This window comes from Mustelus asterias, chromosome 2, assembly GCF_964213995.1.
Source record: "Mustelus asterias chromosome 2, sMusAst1.hap1.1, whole genome shotgun sequence".
Classification (NCBI taxonomy): Eukaryota; Metazoa; Chordata; class Chondrichthyes; order Carcharhiniformes; family Triakidae; genus Mustelus; species Mustelus asterias.
The window spans coordinates 12,635,982-12,653,351 of record NC_135802.1 but is presented as its reverse complement, the minus strand read 5'-3'; the positions used below and the strand labels follow the sequence as shown (position 1 = coordinate 12,653,351).

At 47.2% G+C, this 17,370-nt stretch overlaps 1 protein-coding gene across 10 annotated transcripts in view; it reads right to left on the bottom strand.

Annotated features, from left to right (window-relative positions):
* Positions 1 to 668: 668 nt before the first annotated feature.
* The window catches only part of nktr (natural killer cell triggering receptor), a 213,758-nt gene continuing 197,056 nt past the window's right edge, over positions 669 to 17,370 (bottom strand). For 8 of the 10 annotated variants that reach the window (XM_078231334.1, XM_078231362.1, XM_078231346.1 and 5 more), the window contains 3 exons: positions 6,987 to 7,046; positions 5,458 to 5,532; positions 669 to 1,158 (listed from right to left, as the gene is read on the bottom strand). In XM_078231334.1, the coding sequence (XP_078087460.1) occupies positions 1,059 to 1,158; positions 5,458 to 5,532; positions 6,987 to 7,046 (235 nt within the window). In that variant the 3' untranslated portion in view covers positions 669 to 1,058. The remainder of the gene's footprint in view (positions 1,159 to 5,457; positions 5,533 to 6,986; positions 7,047 to 17,370) is intronic. The other 2 variants (XM_078231354.1, XM_078231382.1) reach the window with 2 other exon arrangements.

Sequence of the window (17,370 nt, the reverse complement as noted above, 5' to 3'; positions counted from 1 at the left end):
GGCCCATCGAGTCTGCATCCCACCCAGGCCCTATTCCTGTAAGGTACAGGTGCCTCTTCTGTGGAAGGTAAATTTGTTAAAATCCCGAGCTGCATTCATTAATGGGAGACAATTTGGGCACTGACCTGTGTCTTAAATCTACCGTAGACTTTGACACACTTTTCAGATGAAACGTTGCAATATGCATAAAAGAAAAATGCAGCATCATATTTCCAGACTATCTCTATTGGAAATGCAATGAGTATAACTGTGGGCTGGAGTCTCTACAAATGCTGCAGTTGTGTAAAGAGAGATTTGAGCAGAATGTTTGAGAGCTATGTTTGCACTGCCACAGGCCTCAGTGTTTTCTGTATTTCTTTTAAATTCTTTCATGGGATGTGGGCGTCTCCGGCTCGACCAGCATTTATTGCCCATCCCTAATTATCCTTGAGAAGTGGGTGGTGAGCCACCTTCTTAAGCCGCTGCAGTCCGTGTGAGGTAGGTCCACCCACAGTGCTGTCGGAGGGGTTGCAATGTGCTGAAAGGGATATGATTCTGCATCAATGACAGAACGATTACTATATGAAGATACTTCAATCATTTCAACATTCTTTTAAAATATACATTTTAATTATTTTATATGCACCCTTTTAATACAGGGCGGAAGAGAAAAATGAAGAGAGACCGGGTAGAATGTATGAAAATTTACTTTTTTTTCACTTTAAACTATGACAGTAATGCAGTTAAGTACAGTACATATTAAAGGTAAATATTATTGCTTACATACAAAACTGCAGATACAAATACATTTACTCTCGGCAAGAACTGCCAAGAGTTTAATTCATTTCTTTTGCAAAAAAAAAGAGAAAAAACAGAAAAATCAAAACAAACCCCCACCCACCCCGCCCCCACTGCTGTAATAACCGTGCACAGAATTTTTCACTGCAGTCTTTGTCCCCCAACGTTGAAAGTAACAGTTCTAATGAATCAGTCACCAATAAATATAGTTCGGAATCTGTGCAGGGAAAGAAGGAAAGCGTTCCGCAAGAATGAGTCAGACCAAGCCAACGTTCCGTCCATCAGCTGTACCTGCTGCTCTCGCTATGGCTCCGATGGCGAGAGTAACTCCGATCGCTTCTGCTGTATGATCGGTACGACCTGTAGCTTCTGTCCCAGCTTCTACTCGATTCGAGAGAGGAGGGAAAACATGACAAATGTCAGTGAGAGTGACCACCCACAGTCTCCCAGCTTGGAGGAGGAAGTAAGGACTGTAGAGCATGAAGTGATTGGTGGGGCAAGTGACAGTGAATAATCTGTACGGTTATATTGCCTGATGGTCACATCCCATCCTCTTCACAATATTGCTCGTCAGCAGAAACATTCACAACAGTTAAAAGAATAATAAAGGTATTGACGAAAAAAAGAGACATGCTGTCGAAGCTTTTTGTCTTGCACTCATCAGGACAGAATATACAAGATTACTAGCACTAAAAGGAACAACAATTATGAGAAGAGCTTGATTGATTGACAAGTGCACTCAAGTTGGTAGAGATGTTGCCATGAGAATACAGCAGGGAACAGTTAATTGCCAAGCTTTTGTTCAAATTCAAACCAGATCAAGGTATTGCCACCGGGAATGAACCAGGGAATTGCTGTCTGCAAAGTTTTGGTTTAGTTGAAAAAGGTGCAATGTGTGGATAGGTTCTTTATGTATGCAAAGAAATATATGAGGCTACTACTGTGTGTAAGTGTGCCATTCTGCGAGCCAATTGATAATCTTAAATTGGTGTTCAGTGTGATTTTTACAGTAGCACAATGGTTAGCACAGTTGCCCCACAGCGCCAGTGACCCGGGTTCAATTTGTTCTCTCCATGTCTGAGTGGGTTTCCTCCCACAGTCTGAAAGACGTGCTGGTCAGGTGCATTGACCATGCTAAATTCTCCCTCAGTGTACCTGAACAGGCGCTGTAGTGTGGCAACTAGGGGATTTTCATAGTAACCTCATTGCAGTGTTAATGTAATCCTACTTGTGGCACTGATAAATAAACTTTAAATTAACAATTAGGATTGTTTAGCAAATGTTGGTTCATCATGGAAATGCATCTAATGTTGGGACATTAGTTTTGAATTTTGCAAGCACGGGCTTGTTGGGTACAGTCTCCTCTGGAGAGGCAGTGGTGTAGTGGTAAAAGCACTGAACTGGTAATCCAGTGACCCAGGGTAATGCTCTGGGGACCTGGGTTCAAATTTGAATTCAATAAAAATCTGGAATTAAAAGTCTAATGATGACCATGAAACCATTGTCAATTATTGTAAAAACCCATTCGCTTCACATAAATGTCCTTTCGGGAAGGAAATCTGCCGTCCTTACCCAGTCTGGTCTACACATATCTCCAGATCCACAGCAATGTGGTTGACTCTTAAATGGCCTCAGGGATGGGCAATAAATGCTGGCAAACCTCATGTGGTAGAGTGTTTCACATCTGCACCAGTCTCTGGGTAAAGGTGATTCTCCTGGAAACAGCTTCTTCATGTCTACCTAGGTCAACTCCAGAGAAAAGAGCCCCAACCTCTTCAACCTTTCTTGATAAGTATATGCTTTCAATTCAGACAATGTGGTGAATCTTCTTCATTTTTCTGATATGTAACGTATGCACTAAATAATGAAAACCTCTCTGAAGATTTGAGCACATTTAAAGTAGATGATGGTGCTTTACTTGTGTGTTATAACCTAAGGAGAAAGGTGGAGGGGGTATAAGAGGGCAAAGTAGCAGGGAACTTTAAATATCCCCATATCAACTGTGTTTCAAGCAATATAAGGGGTAATGAGGGTGGAAAATTCATGTGCTGTGTCCAGGAATTTTCTTTTTTGAAAACAATGTGTGTGACAAGCCCAACCAGAGGAGAGACAATTCTGGATTTAGTCTTGGGAAAAGAAGACAGGCAATGGGTGATGTGACAATGGGCGGCCATTATTATGGAAAAGGACAGAGATAAATCAGGAGTAAAAGCTTTAAACTGGGGGAAGGCAAATTTTACAAAACCAAGTAGTGATTTGGCGGAGGGGGAGCGGACAAGACTGCGAAAGGATAAATTGGTGGTAAACCAATGGGAGGCACTAATAAGAAGTGAGATCCTTAGGGTACAAAGCAGCCGTGTCCTCTCCAAAAATAAGAATGGTACTGTCAAATCAAGACTCCCATGGTTCTCTCGAAAAATACAGGGGAAGATTAAACAGAAAAAGAAAGCTCATGATAGTCACAATAAAACTCAACACTGCAGATAGCCCAGAGGAGTATAGAAAGTACAGGGATTGAGTGAAAAAAAGGGAATCAAAGAGAGAGCATGAAAAAATATTAACAAGGAAGATTGATGAAAACCCAAAGATGTTTTACCAGAACATAAAGAGCAAAAGGATAGTTAAGGAAAAAGTGGGAACTATCTGAGATGGAGGAGGAAATTTGTGTGAAGATGTAGAGGATATGGGAAGAGTTTTAAATGAATTTTTTTGTCTCCGTTTTCACAAGGGAAAGGGAGTATGTGGATAGGGTAATCCAAGAGGAGTAGTGTGAAATATTGGGTAAAATAATCATAATGAGAGAGGAAGTGTTAGAGGAGTTAGAATCCTTGAAAGTGGGTAAGTCGCCAGGGCCAGATGGATTGCTCCCCTGAATATTGAAGGTGGTCAGGGAGGAAATAGCAGATGCTCTGAGGATTATTTTCCAATCTTCACTAGATGCTGTTGAGGTGCCAGAGGACTGGAGGAATGCAAATGTGGTTCTGTTGTTTAAAAATAGGGTGAAGGAAATGTCAAATAATTATAGACCAGTTAGTCTTACTTTGATGGTGGGCCAATTGTTAGAATCAATCCTGAGATATCGGATAAACTGTCACTTAGAAAGGCATGGATCAGTCAGGGATAATCAGAATGACTTTGTTAAGGGAAGATCATGCTGTACAAATTTGATTGAATTCTTTACAAAGTGATAAGGAAGATCGATGAGGGTACTGCAGTGGATGTGGTTGACATAGATTTTACTAAGTCATTTGACAAGGTCTCACATGGCAGACTAGTCAATAAAGTAAAAGACCATGGGATACAGGCTAATGTGGCGAATTGGATCCAAAGTTGGCTTAGTAACAAAGGGTAATGGTCGATGGTTTGTTTTATATATTAACGATTTGGACTTGAATGTGGGGGGCATGACTGAGAAATTTGCAGACGACACTAATATTGGCCATGTAGTTGATAGTGTAGAGGATAGCTGTGAGCTCCAAAATGTTATAGATGGGTTCGCGGAGTGTGCAGGGAAGTGGCAGATGCAGTTCAACTCTGATAAGTGTGAGGTAATGCATTTAGGGAGGTCAAACTGTAAAAGGGAATAAACAATAAACAGGAATACATTGAGAGGGGTAGATGAAGGGAGAGATCTTGGCATGCAAGTACACAGGTCCTTAAAGGTAGCAGTACAGGTAGATTAGGTTGTAAAGAAGGCATTAGGAATTCTCTCCTTCACTGACAGAGATATAGAATACCAAAACAGGGATATAATGATGGAATTTTATAAAACACTGGTGAGGCTACAAGTGGAATATTGTGTGCAGTTCTGGTCACCACATTAATTGCTCTGGAGAGAGTGCAGAGAAGATTTACTAGAATGTTGCCAGGGCTGGAGAATTGTAGCTACGAGGAGAGATTAGAGAGGTTGGGGTTGGAACACCAAAGACTGAGGGGTGACGTGAATGAGGCATACAAAATTGTGAGGGGTAGAGATATAGTAGACAGGAAGAAATTGTTTCCTTTGGCAGAGAGTTCAAAAACTAAGCAAAGTGGTAGAAGGATTAGATGGGACATGAGGAAAAACTCTCTTACACAGAGAGTGGTGAGTGTCTGGAATTTGCTGCCCGAGTTGCTGGTGGAGGCAGAGATCCTAAACTCTTCTAAAATGTACCTGGATCTGCGCCTTAAGTGCTGTTAGTTGCAGGGCTATGGGCTAGGTACAGGAAGATGGGATTAGAAAGGGCACCTGGGGTCTTTGGGTGGGCATGGACAAAATGGGCCGAATGTCCCCCTTCTGTGCTGTTATTCCTATGGTTCTTTAGAGAGAGAGAGAGGGAGGGAAGAGAGTGGGATCAGGAGTGAAAAGAGGAGAAAACAGGGTGACGGAGAATGAGGAATAAACAGCCGGGGGCCCAGTCTGCTATCCAGTGGTTTGTGCTGCATGCATGCAGACTATGGGCTTTTGGCGAGAAAGGAATTGGAAATGACGGTGATGTCTCCCACGCTGATGGGCTGCAACACTCATTGTTTAGGCTCACACGCACCAAGAACAGGCACATGGATGAGACACTGGGGATGACTGGTGGTCAGGAAGCTTTTAAACATGCGTCCCCTCCACCCCTTCCCCAGCATTATGGAAGCACCTTCAGGAGAGGAAGTCAGTGGTGTTAAAGCAGAGGGAAAAGAAAGCACTCTTACCTGGACCTTCGAGATTTGTGGTAGCTACGGCTGCGACTCCTGCTCCTGCTGTCGTAGCTATCATATGAATCAGACCTGGAATCAAGAGAGAGAATCACAGCCATCATCTCAATGCATTTATCCTTTCAAGTGCAATTAGACATTATTTCACATGGTTGAAGGAAGAAAAATTCAGTGATCCACCAACCACTACAGTGGAGCTTCAGCAATGGAACCCAGTAATGCACTCTGACCATTTGCTGTACTTAAACCAGGCAGTTGAGTGAAGCCAGCTTTGGTGCAATGACTGCAACAATGGATTACATAACACAATGTGAGCTGCAGTAGCTTTGGGCTTCATTTCACTGCAGGTCTCACAAAAGCAGTGCACATTTACAACCTTTTACCAGGCGCACTGAACTGACCCAGCAGCCCATGTGAGATAAGAGACTCCTGAACCACCATTCTGAGCCACTACACACCGAGTAAATGCCACTGTCCTGGACTGCATCTAATATACAGTTGGTGTGTGACAATCTTTTCTGGCTAAAGCCATTTGCAGAACTCCAGTGTTCCGAACCTCCCTAACCGCATCACATAATAAGGTCCAGAGGGGACGGAGATGTAAATGATTGTTAGTGGAAGAAAGCGGGTTTAATAGAGGATGATGAGAAGTCACTGGAGGATGCCTGAACGTACCAAATGCTCAAACATCAGGGTGCCTCTTGTGCTCCCAGCTCTTTGTCAACGTTGCCTTTCCACCGCCAACTGGAAGCATGCAACAGTGACCTGCCAATGCTATGCCCACCTCTCCAGATTGAGGAGTTGGCAGAGTGAGCTCTCAATGCTGCCTCTCCCTACCGTGCAGGGCTCTGGCGCACTGCACGATCCATGTTAGTGTGCTGCACCAACCATGCCTAATAGCAGAGGTCAGCCATCTCTGACAAACTCTGGCCAGAACGCTGACTAGTTACAGAAATCACCTCGGGGTGGAGATGGGGGATTCAAACACCCACGGCCATTGGCACCTCCTCATTAGCCCTGTACTTGGCAGTATACCGTATTAGATAACGTTTCTTTGTACTTGGCAGTATACCGTATCAGACGGCTGTCTTGTGAACCCAAACAGATGCTGCAGGCACAGTACAAACCACAGCAAGGAGAATGTTGAATACATGCAAGATAAAATGCTCAGCTGCTTTCCAGGCTCTTCGTTCTTATGGAAGGTTCTTGCTCAAGGAAAACGGATTCCAAAATCCATCCTAAGTGAGGGTACTGGAGTACAGGTGACAACAACCATGCCATTAGCAGTCTAAGTTGGATAGTTTTGAGGAAGCTTTGCATAACCAAATCCCAATATTTAAACTGGGGAGAGTGCAGGAGCCCTCTTCTCAAGTAAACAGGACAAAAAGCACCTCCCATAGAACTACACTACCTCAAAATGTTGGGGCCAATACTGACACACTCAAGAATATCATTTGAGCATTAAATGCTAAAATATTCTCTGTGGCTGGCTGTGTTAACAGCTGTAGTTTACACTGGATACATACCTAGACCTCCGGTGACGTCTAGAAGACAGGCTTCTAGAACGACTTCGACTATAGGTTCTACTGTTTGAAGAAAAAAGATAGACAAGTAAACCATCATGCATGAAACAGATAACCGTGAAAGCTGATTCCAACTTATGCCATCTGCTACACAGACTTATCCAAATTAATACTGCAATTCACAACTCTGAGCGCAGCGCTCTCTCTGCATTAGCTAGTCGATAACCATGGAGTAGAGAACAGCCCGAGGTGACCTTCTCTCACTGTCCTCCAGAAACACAGTTGGCAGCCAGGGGACGTGTAAAGAACAGCCCGAGGCGAGTCTCGGTTAATGCTCCACAAAACACATGTGGCAACCAGGTGGGTGCGAAGAAAACAGCTGGAGGTGATCAGCTGCAGAGAACTGCTCGACTCTCCACTCGATAACTGCCTGCAAGGACAGCTTCAGAATAGATGCAAGTGCCAGTTGACATCAGCTGAATCATAGCACAGAGCTCACGAGCTGTCACCACCTTCATGTTAGGTGTAGCTACTGGGAAAATCATAATGTGCTTTCGGAATGATTTGCTGACTGGTATATGTTTATAGTTAACACAACACATATTCCAAGGAGAATGGTCTTCGCTTTTGGGCTATTTGAGATAAATATTTGAATGTGTTTGCCAATGAATTCAGCTGTACCAACCCAATTTTCCCCACAGCCTCTCGCAGGGTAAACAGTTCCATTGGTGCCAGCGTCTCTCTCCAAAATGGTGAGAAATGACAACTTATTCAAATATGGAGGGCATCACATCTGATCCTGCCTACAACCCAATGCCACACGTGCATTTTCCAGCAGGAGCCATGGAGTAGGAGGCCTGGCTGGCTCAGGGGTACTGAGGTAGACCGCAATATCTCTACCATCACCCTGGCTAAAACCAGGCTGATTCAGAGCGTTAACCAGTAATGAACCTGAGATTAGGGTAGCACAGTGGTTAGCACTGCTGCCTCACAGCACCAGGGACCCAGATTCAATTTCGGCCTTGGGTCACTGTCTGTGTGGAGTTTGCACATTCTCCCCAGTGTCTGCATGGGTTTCCTCCCACACTGCAAAAATGTGCAGGTTAGGTGGATTGGCCATGTTAAATTGTCCCTTAGTGTCAGGGGATTAGCAGGATAAGTGGGGTTACGGGGATAGGGCCTCAGTGGCATTGTTGGGCCGAATTGGCCTCCTTCTGCACTGTAGGGATCCTATTACTCTCTATGACTCTAATTGACTGGTTCAGACAGCTCAGGGCCACACGGGATTACCATTTAGCCTCACGGTCGTTTCAGACATGGCGTAACAAACTGGACTGACTACTCTGGATTTTGGGGCGAGGTTCAGAACTGCTGACCAGATCACATCCTGTACGCTTTGAGGGGGGCAGCACTGAATCTGAAAGTGATGGTGTTAAGGTGATGGTCTATGGCCTTCACGAATGATTGGCGAGGACAGTACAGACCAAGGTAGATGGAATAAAATACAGGGGAAGGATGACATAACAAATATTTGATCGACATTAGTTGTGAAGTGTAAACCAGAAAATGAGAAATGAAAGTCAACATCAAAACATCCAATGAAAATCTAGAAAAAAATTATATTTATCATAGGATGCTCAAAAAAATGAGGCAACTTTATTTAATTTGTGCAATTCTATGGAAAAAGGTAATTGAACCGAAGATTCTAACATAAAACCAGTCAGCTGTCAGCAAGTAGCTGGTTCAATAATAATTCACTCACTCCTGGAGCAGAACCCCCCCCCCCCACTCACCCCGAGACCCCCCAAGCTCACTCGCACCGAGACCGCCACCAAACCCACTCGCCCCGAGACCCCCCAAACCCACTCGCCCCGAGAACCCCCAAACCCACTCGCACCGAGACCCCCCAAACCCACTCGCACCGAGACCCCCCAAACCCACTCGCACCGAGACCCCCCCCAAACCCACTCGCACCGAGACCCCCCCCAAACCCACTCGCACCGAGACCCCCCCCAAACCCACTCGCACCGAGACCCCCCCAAACCACTCGCACCGAGACCCCCCCAAACCCACTCGCACCGAGACCCCCCCAAACCCACTCGCACCGACACCCCCCCAAACCCACTCGCACCGACACCCCCCCCAAACCCACCGAGACCCCCTCAAACAGACTCGCACCGAGACCCCCCCAAACCCACTCGCACCGAGACCCCCCAAACCCACTCGCACCGAGACCCCCCAAACCCACTCGCACCGAGACCCCCCCCAAACCCACTCGCAGCGAGACCCCCCCCAAACCCACTCGCAGCGAGACCCCCCCAAACCCACTCGCACCGAGACCCCCCCAAACCCACTCGCACCGAGACCCCCCAAACCCACTCGCACCGACACCCCCCCCAAACCCACCGAGAACCCCCAAACCCACTCGCACCGAGACCCCCCCAAACCCACTCGCACCGAGACCCCCCAAACCCATTCGCACCGAGACCCCCCAAACCCACTCGCACTGAGACCCCCCCCAAACCCACTCGCACCGAGACCCCCCCCAAACCCACTCGCACCGACACCCCCCCAAACCCACTCGCACCGACACCCCCCCCAAACCCACTCGCACCGAGACCCCCCCAAACCCACTCGCACCGAGACCCCCCCAAACCACTCGCACCGAGATCCCCCCAAACCCACTCGCACCGAGGACCCCCCCAAACCCACTCGCACCGAGACCCCCCCAAAGTCACTCGCACCGAGACCCCCCCAAACCCACTCACATCGAGACCCCCCCCAAACCCACTCGCACCGACACCCCCCCAAACCCACTCGCACCGAGAACCCCCCCAAACCCACTCGCACCGAGAACCCCCCCAAACCCACTCGCACCGAGACCCCCCCAAACCCACCGAGACCCCCCCAAACCCACTCGCAACGACACCCCCCAAACCCACTCCCCCCGAGACCCCCCAAACCCACTCACCCCGAGACCCACTCACCCCGAGACCCCCTCACCCCGAGACCCCCCAAACCCACTCATCCCGAGACCCCCCAAACCCACTCACCCCGAGACCCCCCAAACCCACTCACCCCGAGACCCCCCAAACCCACTCACCCCGAGACCCCCCAAACCCACTCACCCCGAGACCCCCCAAACCCACTCACCCCGAGACCCCCCAAACCCACTCACCCCGAGACCCCCCAAACCCACTCACCCCGAGACCCCCCAAACCCACTCACCCCGAGACCCCCCAAACCCACTCACCCCGAGACCCCCCAAACCCACTCACCCCGAGACCCCCCAAACCCACTCACCCCGTGACCCCCCAAACCCACTCACCCCGTGACCCCCCAAACCCACTCGCCCCGTGACCCCCCAAACCCACTCGCACCGTGACCCCCCAAACCCACTCGAACCGAGACCCCCCCAAACCCACTCGCACCGAGAACCCCCCAAACCCACTCGCACCGAGACCCCCCCAAACCCACTCGCACCGAGACCCCCCCAAACCCACTCGCACCGAGACCCTCCCAAACCCACTCGCACCGAGACCCCCCCAAACCCACTCGCACCAAGACCCCCCAAGCTCTCGCGCACCAAGACCCCCCCAAACCCACTCGCACCGAGAACCCCCCAAACCCACTTGCACCGAGACCCCCCCAAACCCACTCGCACCGAGACCCCCCCCAAACCCACTCGCACCGAGACCCGCCCCAAACCCACTCGCACCGAGACCCCCCCAAACCCACTCGCACCGAGACCCCCCCAAACCCACTCGCACCGAGACCCCCCAAACCCACTCGCACCGAGACCCCCCAAACCCACTCGCACCGAGACCCCCCAAACCCACTCGCACCGAGACCCCCCAAACCCACTCGCACCGAGACCCCCCCAAACCCACTCACACCGAGAACCCCCCAAACCCACTCGCACCGAGACCCCCCAAGCTCTCGCGCACCAAGACCCCCCCAAACCCACTCGCACCGAGACCCCCCCCCAAACCCACTCGCACCGAGACCCCCAAGCTCACTCGCACCGAGACCCGCCCACCAGACCCACCCAGTATCGGTTTATTACTGTTGCGTTCTTGCACTCAATGCATCAACATTGACCGGAGTTTTCTTTTCCCTCCGTGGTGTGATTCGCAGCAGTGGGAGACAATGCGCTGCTAGCTGATGGTGGGATCTTACAGTCCCACCATTGTCAACAGGATTTCCCACCCCTCGCTGCTGGGAAACCCATGGTGGGTGTGTGCTGTCGGGTGAGACTAAGATCCCGTTGGCATAAACTGCAGCAAAATTTTGGCGATGGTAAAACGGTCATATATCTTTCTTCCAGCTTCATCTATGTGCAGCTGCATTTCCTGAGAATAACACGTTTGAAAAGGTGCTTCTATTCTTTCACACCTTTTTAGTGTCTTTCCGTACACACCCACTCTTTCTTTCACCGACCGAGATGTATCACCTCCCACTTCTCAATGCCAAATTAAATCTGCCTCCAAATTTCCCGTTTTACTAATCAGTCTCAGTCTTTCCGATCTCTCTTACGGTCTGCTTCACTGTTGTCCGATGCATCCTCCCTTTACTGTCATTAACAAGCTTTGAGGTACTAACTTCCAAACCCTCCAATCAAAGCAATACTAAATTCCCCTCACTTCTTGTTTTTCTATCAATGTTGCAATGATGCTGGTCAGTCTTTGTTAGCTCCCCTCCAACATGGTTTCTAAGTAGATTTAACTCCCAATTGAAAATTACCCAAGGGACAAAGTGGATATTTTCCACATTCCTTTCATGCTGTGAACTAACGGGTGCTCCAAATGCATTCCCGTTCAAGGTGAGCGCTTGAGTTTGAGAGGCTGGATAGACTGGGACTTTTTTCCCTGGAGCTTAGGGGTGATCTTATAGAGGTCTATAAAATAATGAGGGACATAGATCAGCTAGATAGTCAACATCTTTTCCCAAAGGTAGGCGAGTCTAAAACTAGAAGGCATAGGTTTAAGGTGAGAGGGGAGAGATAAAAAAGGGTCCAGAGGGGCATTTCTTTCACGCAGAGGGTGGTGAATGTCTGGATCGAGTTGCCAGAGGTAGTAGTAGAGACAGGTACAATTTTGTCTTTTAAAAAGCATTGAGACAGTTACATGGGTAAGATGGGCATAGAGGAATGTGGGCAAAATGCGGGCAATTGGGACTAGCTTAATGGTAAAAACTGGGTGGCATGGACAAGTTGGGCCGAAGGGTCTGTTTCCATGCTGTAAACCTCGGAGTGTTAAGGTAAAAGTGAAGTATGTGTTCTCGGGTGAATCAGGCTTGCCTATGTCCTCTATGGGAAATACCGATGCCAGCTGGGATGGTATGGGCGCATCAGAAGTTATGAACTACACAACGCTGAAGGTTTCCTTCAGAAAGAGGAGGTTTGGTGGACACTTCATTATTTTCCTCCCACCCCAGGTGGGAGCAGCCAGTGACTATTTTAACGTGCCCTTGGTCAAAATTAGCACTAGATGCAAGACAACTTGGCCATGGCAAGAAAAGCACCCAAACCTCAGATTCCTGGCTCCCCTATTTGGAACAGCATCAGAGCAATTATCAAGCAGGTCTGTGATTAACACCAAAGCAGGGTGTCCTTGTGTATAAATGTGCAACCATTTCAGAAAACATAAAACACCGCTTAGACAGTTATTTGTCTTGGATCGTTGACATGTACTCTTCGTTTAGGTTAGGTTCTCTGAAACTTGAGGAGCAATTCTTAGTAGACCTGGAATTCCTTCGTAGTAACAAGAACATCCTTTCAGGCAGGATAGCCTTTCAAAAATATAAACACCAGGTCAGTATTTTTTATTGAATTTAGAGCATATTTCATATTATGCAAATTACTTAATGTTGCAAGCTATCAACAGGTTGTATGCGTTCAATGGAGATATGAATAATACTGGCACAGTACCCAATGCCAAGCAGAATGCAATGATGATTGAGCCAGGCATAGGGCTTGAAGGGGTCTCAATGAGTTAAGGCAATGCTGCTAGCCAACTGAGGGCAGAAGAAAAGTATGCAAAACATTGTGAAAAAAGTTTTAAAAAATATTTCTATATTGATTTCAACTCAGCTCATCAGGTAGAAAGAGAGGTAGGGCCAGTTAAAATGTGGGCAAGTCCCTCTGAACTTGCTCCCTTCTTGATACGTCTTGATCTTAACCTGCTCCTTTGAGCAGGCACGGGGGTCACTGGTAGGAAGGAAACAGGGTCAAAGGGATGAGTGATGGCCTTCTCATCAGGCTAGCTTGCCAGGACCGGTGTAGAGGGCCAGGAGAGACCCTGGCAGGAAAGCTTCGTAACTTTACGGTAGGTTTCCATATGGGCCATGAAAAACAGGAGGGTTCTTCTCCACTTCACGAGGAAGCCTCGGGTCTCCCTTGCCAGCAATCACCATTCCCCAATTGTGGACAAATTCCCTGATTGCCTCCCATCAATTGCCTGTCAATTCCTGTTCCCACCGGTCTCCAACTGCAATCTCCTTCGACCCAAGTTTCGTTCCCAGCTGTCGGACAGGTAATGGATCTAGCCGGGACGCCAGGAGAAACTGTTCAGGATCCCGGTCTCCCCAAATCTGCTGTTTCTTCAGGGTTTGCACACACTGTTTCCCTCCCCTGCCTCCAGTTAAAATCGGAGTCCAAATGTCTAAACCACACAGAATTAGAAATAGCTGCCCGAAATGAGCCAAGATAATTTTTCTAGCATTTCCAGAGAGCAATGATCACTGCCATGGATAACGGAAGGAGCAGGAGGAAACCTAGGGGTACAACTGAGAATCAGGTCTAGTACAGAGTGGATGACCAGAATGTCAGCTATGGCCGAGGGTCACTCTCTCCCTACCAAGTAAGGTGGCTGTGGGTTCAAGCCCCACTTCCGAGAACCGAGCACAAAATCTGGGTTGATACTTCAGTAGGGTACTGAGGGAGTGCTGCACCATCAGGGATAGTGTCTTTTGGTGAGGCCTCATCTGCTCCCGCGGTGAATGTAAAAGCTCCCAGGACACTGTTTTAAAGAGGAGCAGGGGAGTTCTCCCTGGTGTGCTGGCCAATATTTATCCCTTAGCCAACATCGCATTAGAAAAGATTCTTTGTTCATCGTGCATTGCTGAGTGAATTGGTTGCTACATTTCTCCTACATTGAAACAGCGACTACACTTCAAAAGTGTTGAAGTACAAAATGCTTTGGACGTCTTGAGATTGAGAATTATGCTGTTCAAATGCAGCAATCAAAAATGCTGCACAAGCCAGAAATAACTGAATGGACAGGAAATTCTCTCCACGAAACGAAGACAACTACTATTTAAAGTTTATTTATTCGTGTCACAAGTAGGCTTACATTAACACTGCAATGAAGTTGCTGTGAAAATCCCCGAGTCGCCACACTCCAGCACCTGTTCCGGTACACGGAGGGAGAATTTAGCACGGCCAATGCACCTAACCAGCACGTCCTTCGGACTGTGGGAGGAAACCGGAGCATCCGGAGGACACAGGGAGGACGTGCAAGCTCTGCACAGACAGTGACCCAAGATGGGAAACAAAACCCAGGCCCCTGGCACTGAGGTAGCAGTGTTAACCACTGTGCCACCCTTCAGTGTTCACTGAAGGTAAACAAAGGAAGGGGTTTTGATGGCAAAAAGAAAGTTAATGCAATGAGCAAACCTGTACGAAAGCCGTGCTCAACATGGAGGTAGAGAGATATGTGGAGTTACATTGCAATAAGCTGACTGAACAGGAGAAAGTCGAAGCATGAACAATTTACAGATTGCTAGCCAATTTCCTTGGATATGGAGGGGCTGATATTGCGTTACACACATACACAAAAGATGGCAGACATGGCAAATACGGTGTGAAGCAGCACAATGCAGACAAATGTCCAGAGGCTGTTGGCAAAACATTTTTGTTTTAGTCAAAGAAAGGGGCTGGTTAAAAATATCGCAATTTTCTGAAGCCGACAGGAGAGACATGACCGGACTTTAAATTGCTGCAACTTTTTAAACTCTGTCCCCAGTTACTGTATGTGACAATGTTCCAATATAGGTTCAAATAATTTCCAGCACAAACCCAGAATGGAACAAACAGCACAAGTGATTAAATTACTTGCTGGAATCAGCTCCAAAGGGACTATTGGCAAACCATGTCTGTGCTTTGTATTTGGTGGCAGGGTTTTCTTTTAAATGAAAGTAATGAATAAATAGCAGCCAGCAATCCAGGAGGGAAATATGTGCACAGCAACTTTATAAATATATAATAGTTCTGAAGCAAAATGATATCTAATACACCAAATAGCTCCAATAAGATGGTTATAAAAAATAATACAATAAACCTTAATCTTTATCAGGGCACATTTGATTCCTGGAATGAGTCAAGTGAGCTGTTCTCATGGGAGACACTACATGGGACCTCAACATTCCTGGGCATTGGGGAAGAGGGAAGGGGGGCAAAAATCAACCAAGGGCTTTCGCTTTCAGGTGGCATATGCTGGGAAGTGGACTTTGGGTAGAGACAGGAATGCACTTGGCTGAATTGCCCTCTGAGATCCAACATCCTTTTAATGAGCGTTGTCGGTCATTGTACAAAGTACAGGAGGACACGGGCACCCGTGGAACTGTACCCCATTTCAGAGTTTGCACCTCGGGATGAGGAATGAAAACTTGAAACAAAAATCCATGCTCTGTTTTCAAAAGATACTATTTTGTGCCGATTTAAGGAACTTTGGCTTCTTGAGGAGGGATAGGGGAAAGGAGTCTCATTTCAATATTTAACCTCAAACTTCACCTGCAGTTTATAAAATCAAGTAATACATCTTTTACCAACTCTCTCAGCTGCCAAAATGGTCCTTAAAACAGTTAATAAAATGAAGACAATTATCCTGAGTACTGCTGAAAAAGAAGTCACGCTATTGAAGCTTTTCAAGAACAAAGAACAAAGAACAGTACAGCACAGGAAACAGGCCCTTCGGCCCTCCAAGCCTGTGCCGCTCCTTGGTCCAACTAGACCAATCGTTTGTATCCCTCCATTCCCAAAGATTTTCGTCTTGCATTCATGGGGTTAGCCCAGAAGAAATTTTCAACAGTACCAAACAGCACATCCCTGCAACATGTATCGTGGGAAATTTCTTGCGATTCCGACCTGATGAGTGCAAGACGAAAATCTTTGACAGCATGTCCCTTTTATTCAGCGATACTACCAAGCAGCTCTGATTATTTTGATAAAAATATCACTAAGTTACAGAGAACAATAAAGGAATTTAGTTTTAAAAAAAAAACAGTTGAACAAAAATGAATGGTGGTTTATTAGTGACCATGAAGCGGTCAGGTTGTCAAGAAAATCCAGCCACCCTCGAAGTAATACACGCTTAATCTATGCAAAGTGACCTCATACCGTGGGCGGCACGGTAGCACAGTGGTTAGCACTGCTGCTTCACAGCTCCAGCGACCTGGGTTCGATTCCCGGCTTGGGTCACTGTCTGTGTGGAGTTTGCACATTCTCCTTGTGTCTGCGTGGGTTTCCTCCGGATGCTCCGGTTTCCTCCCTCAGTCCAAAGATGTGCGGGTTAGGTTGATTGGCCATGCTAAAAAATTGCCCCTTAGTATCCTGAGATGTGTAGGTTAGAGGAATTAGTGGGTAAAATATGTAGGGATATGGGGGTAGGGCTTGGGTGAGATTGTGGTCAGTGCAGACTCGATGGGCCGAATGGCCTCTTTCTGTACTGTAGGGTTTCTATGATTCTATGAATTTAACTCTGAGGTCAGGTAGCAATCTGTGCCACATCCTCTCCAAGGCCACTTTGTTGAGGTGTGATGCCCAGAACTGAATGCAGGTGGGGTAGAATAGGGCGTTACATAACTAACTATATTATTTCACATTTTTATACATTATACTGCAGTGTGATGATGTGTCTGTTCCACAGGTCAACATCTGCAGATTTGAGCAAAGAGAAAAGCTGTCATTACAAGACTATTATTCCCTCCTTCCACATCTTCACATCTCCGATGAAGAGTTTGAGAAACAGGAGCAGGGTGGACCATTTGGTCCCTCAGGCCCGCTCAATAAGAAGATGGCTGATCTTTATCTCTATTATTCCTACCAGCACCATCCTCGATTCCACGAGTATTCAAAAACCCTGCTGATCACAGCCTTGGGGATGATCAGTGCTCCCAGTACAGCATCTATCTGCTGAGTCCTGGCCTCAACTCCAATTTCGCTGATCTCTCTCTGTAAAGAAATACATGCTAGCATCTTTCGTAAACTTTAACCACTAAGGGCCCTCATTCTTCACAATGCTGTGCCCTATCATACTCCTACATGGGGATATTTGAAAGTATGGTTCTAGATCCACCTCCACTGTCCCATCATGTCACTCAAATTCTT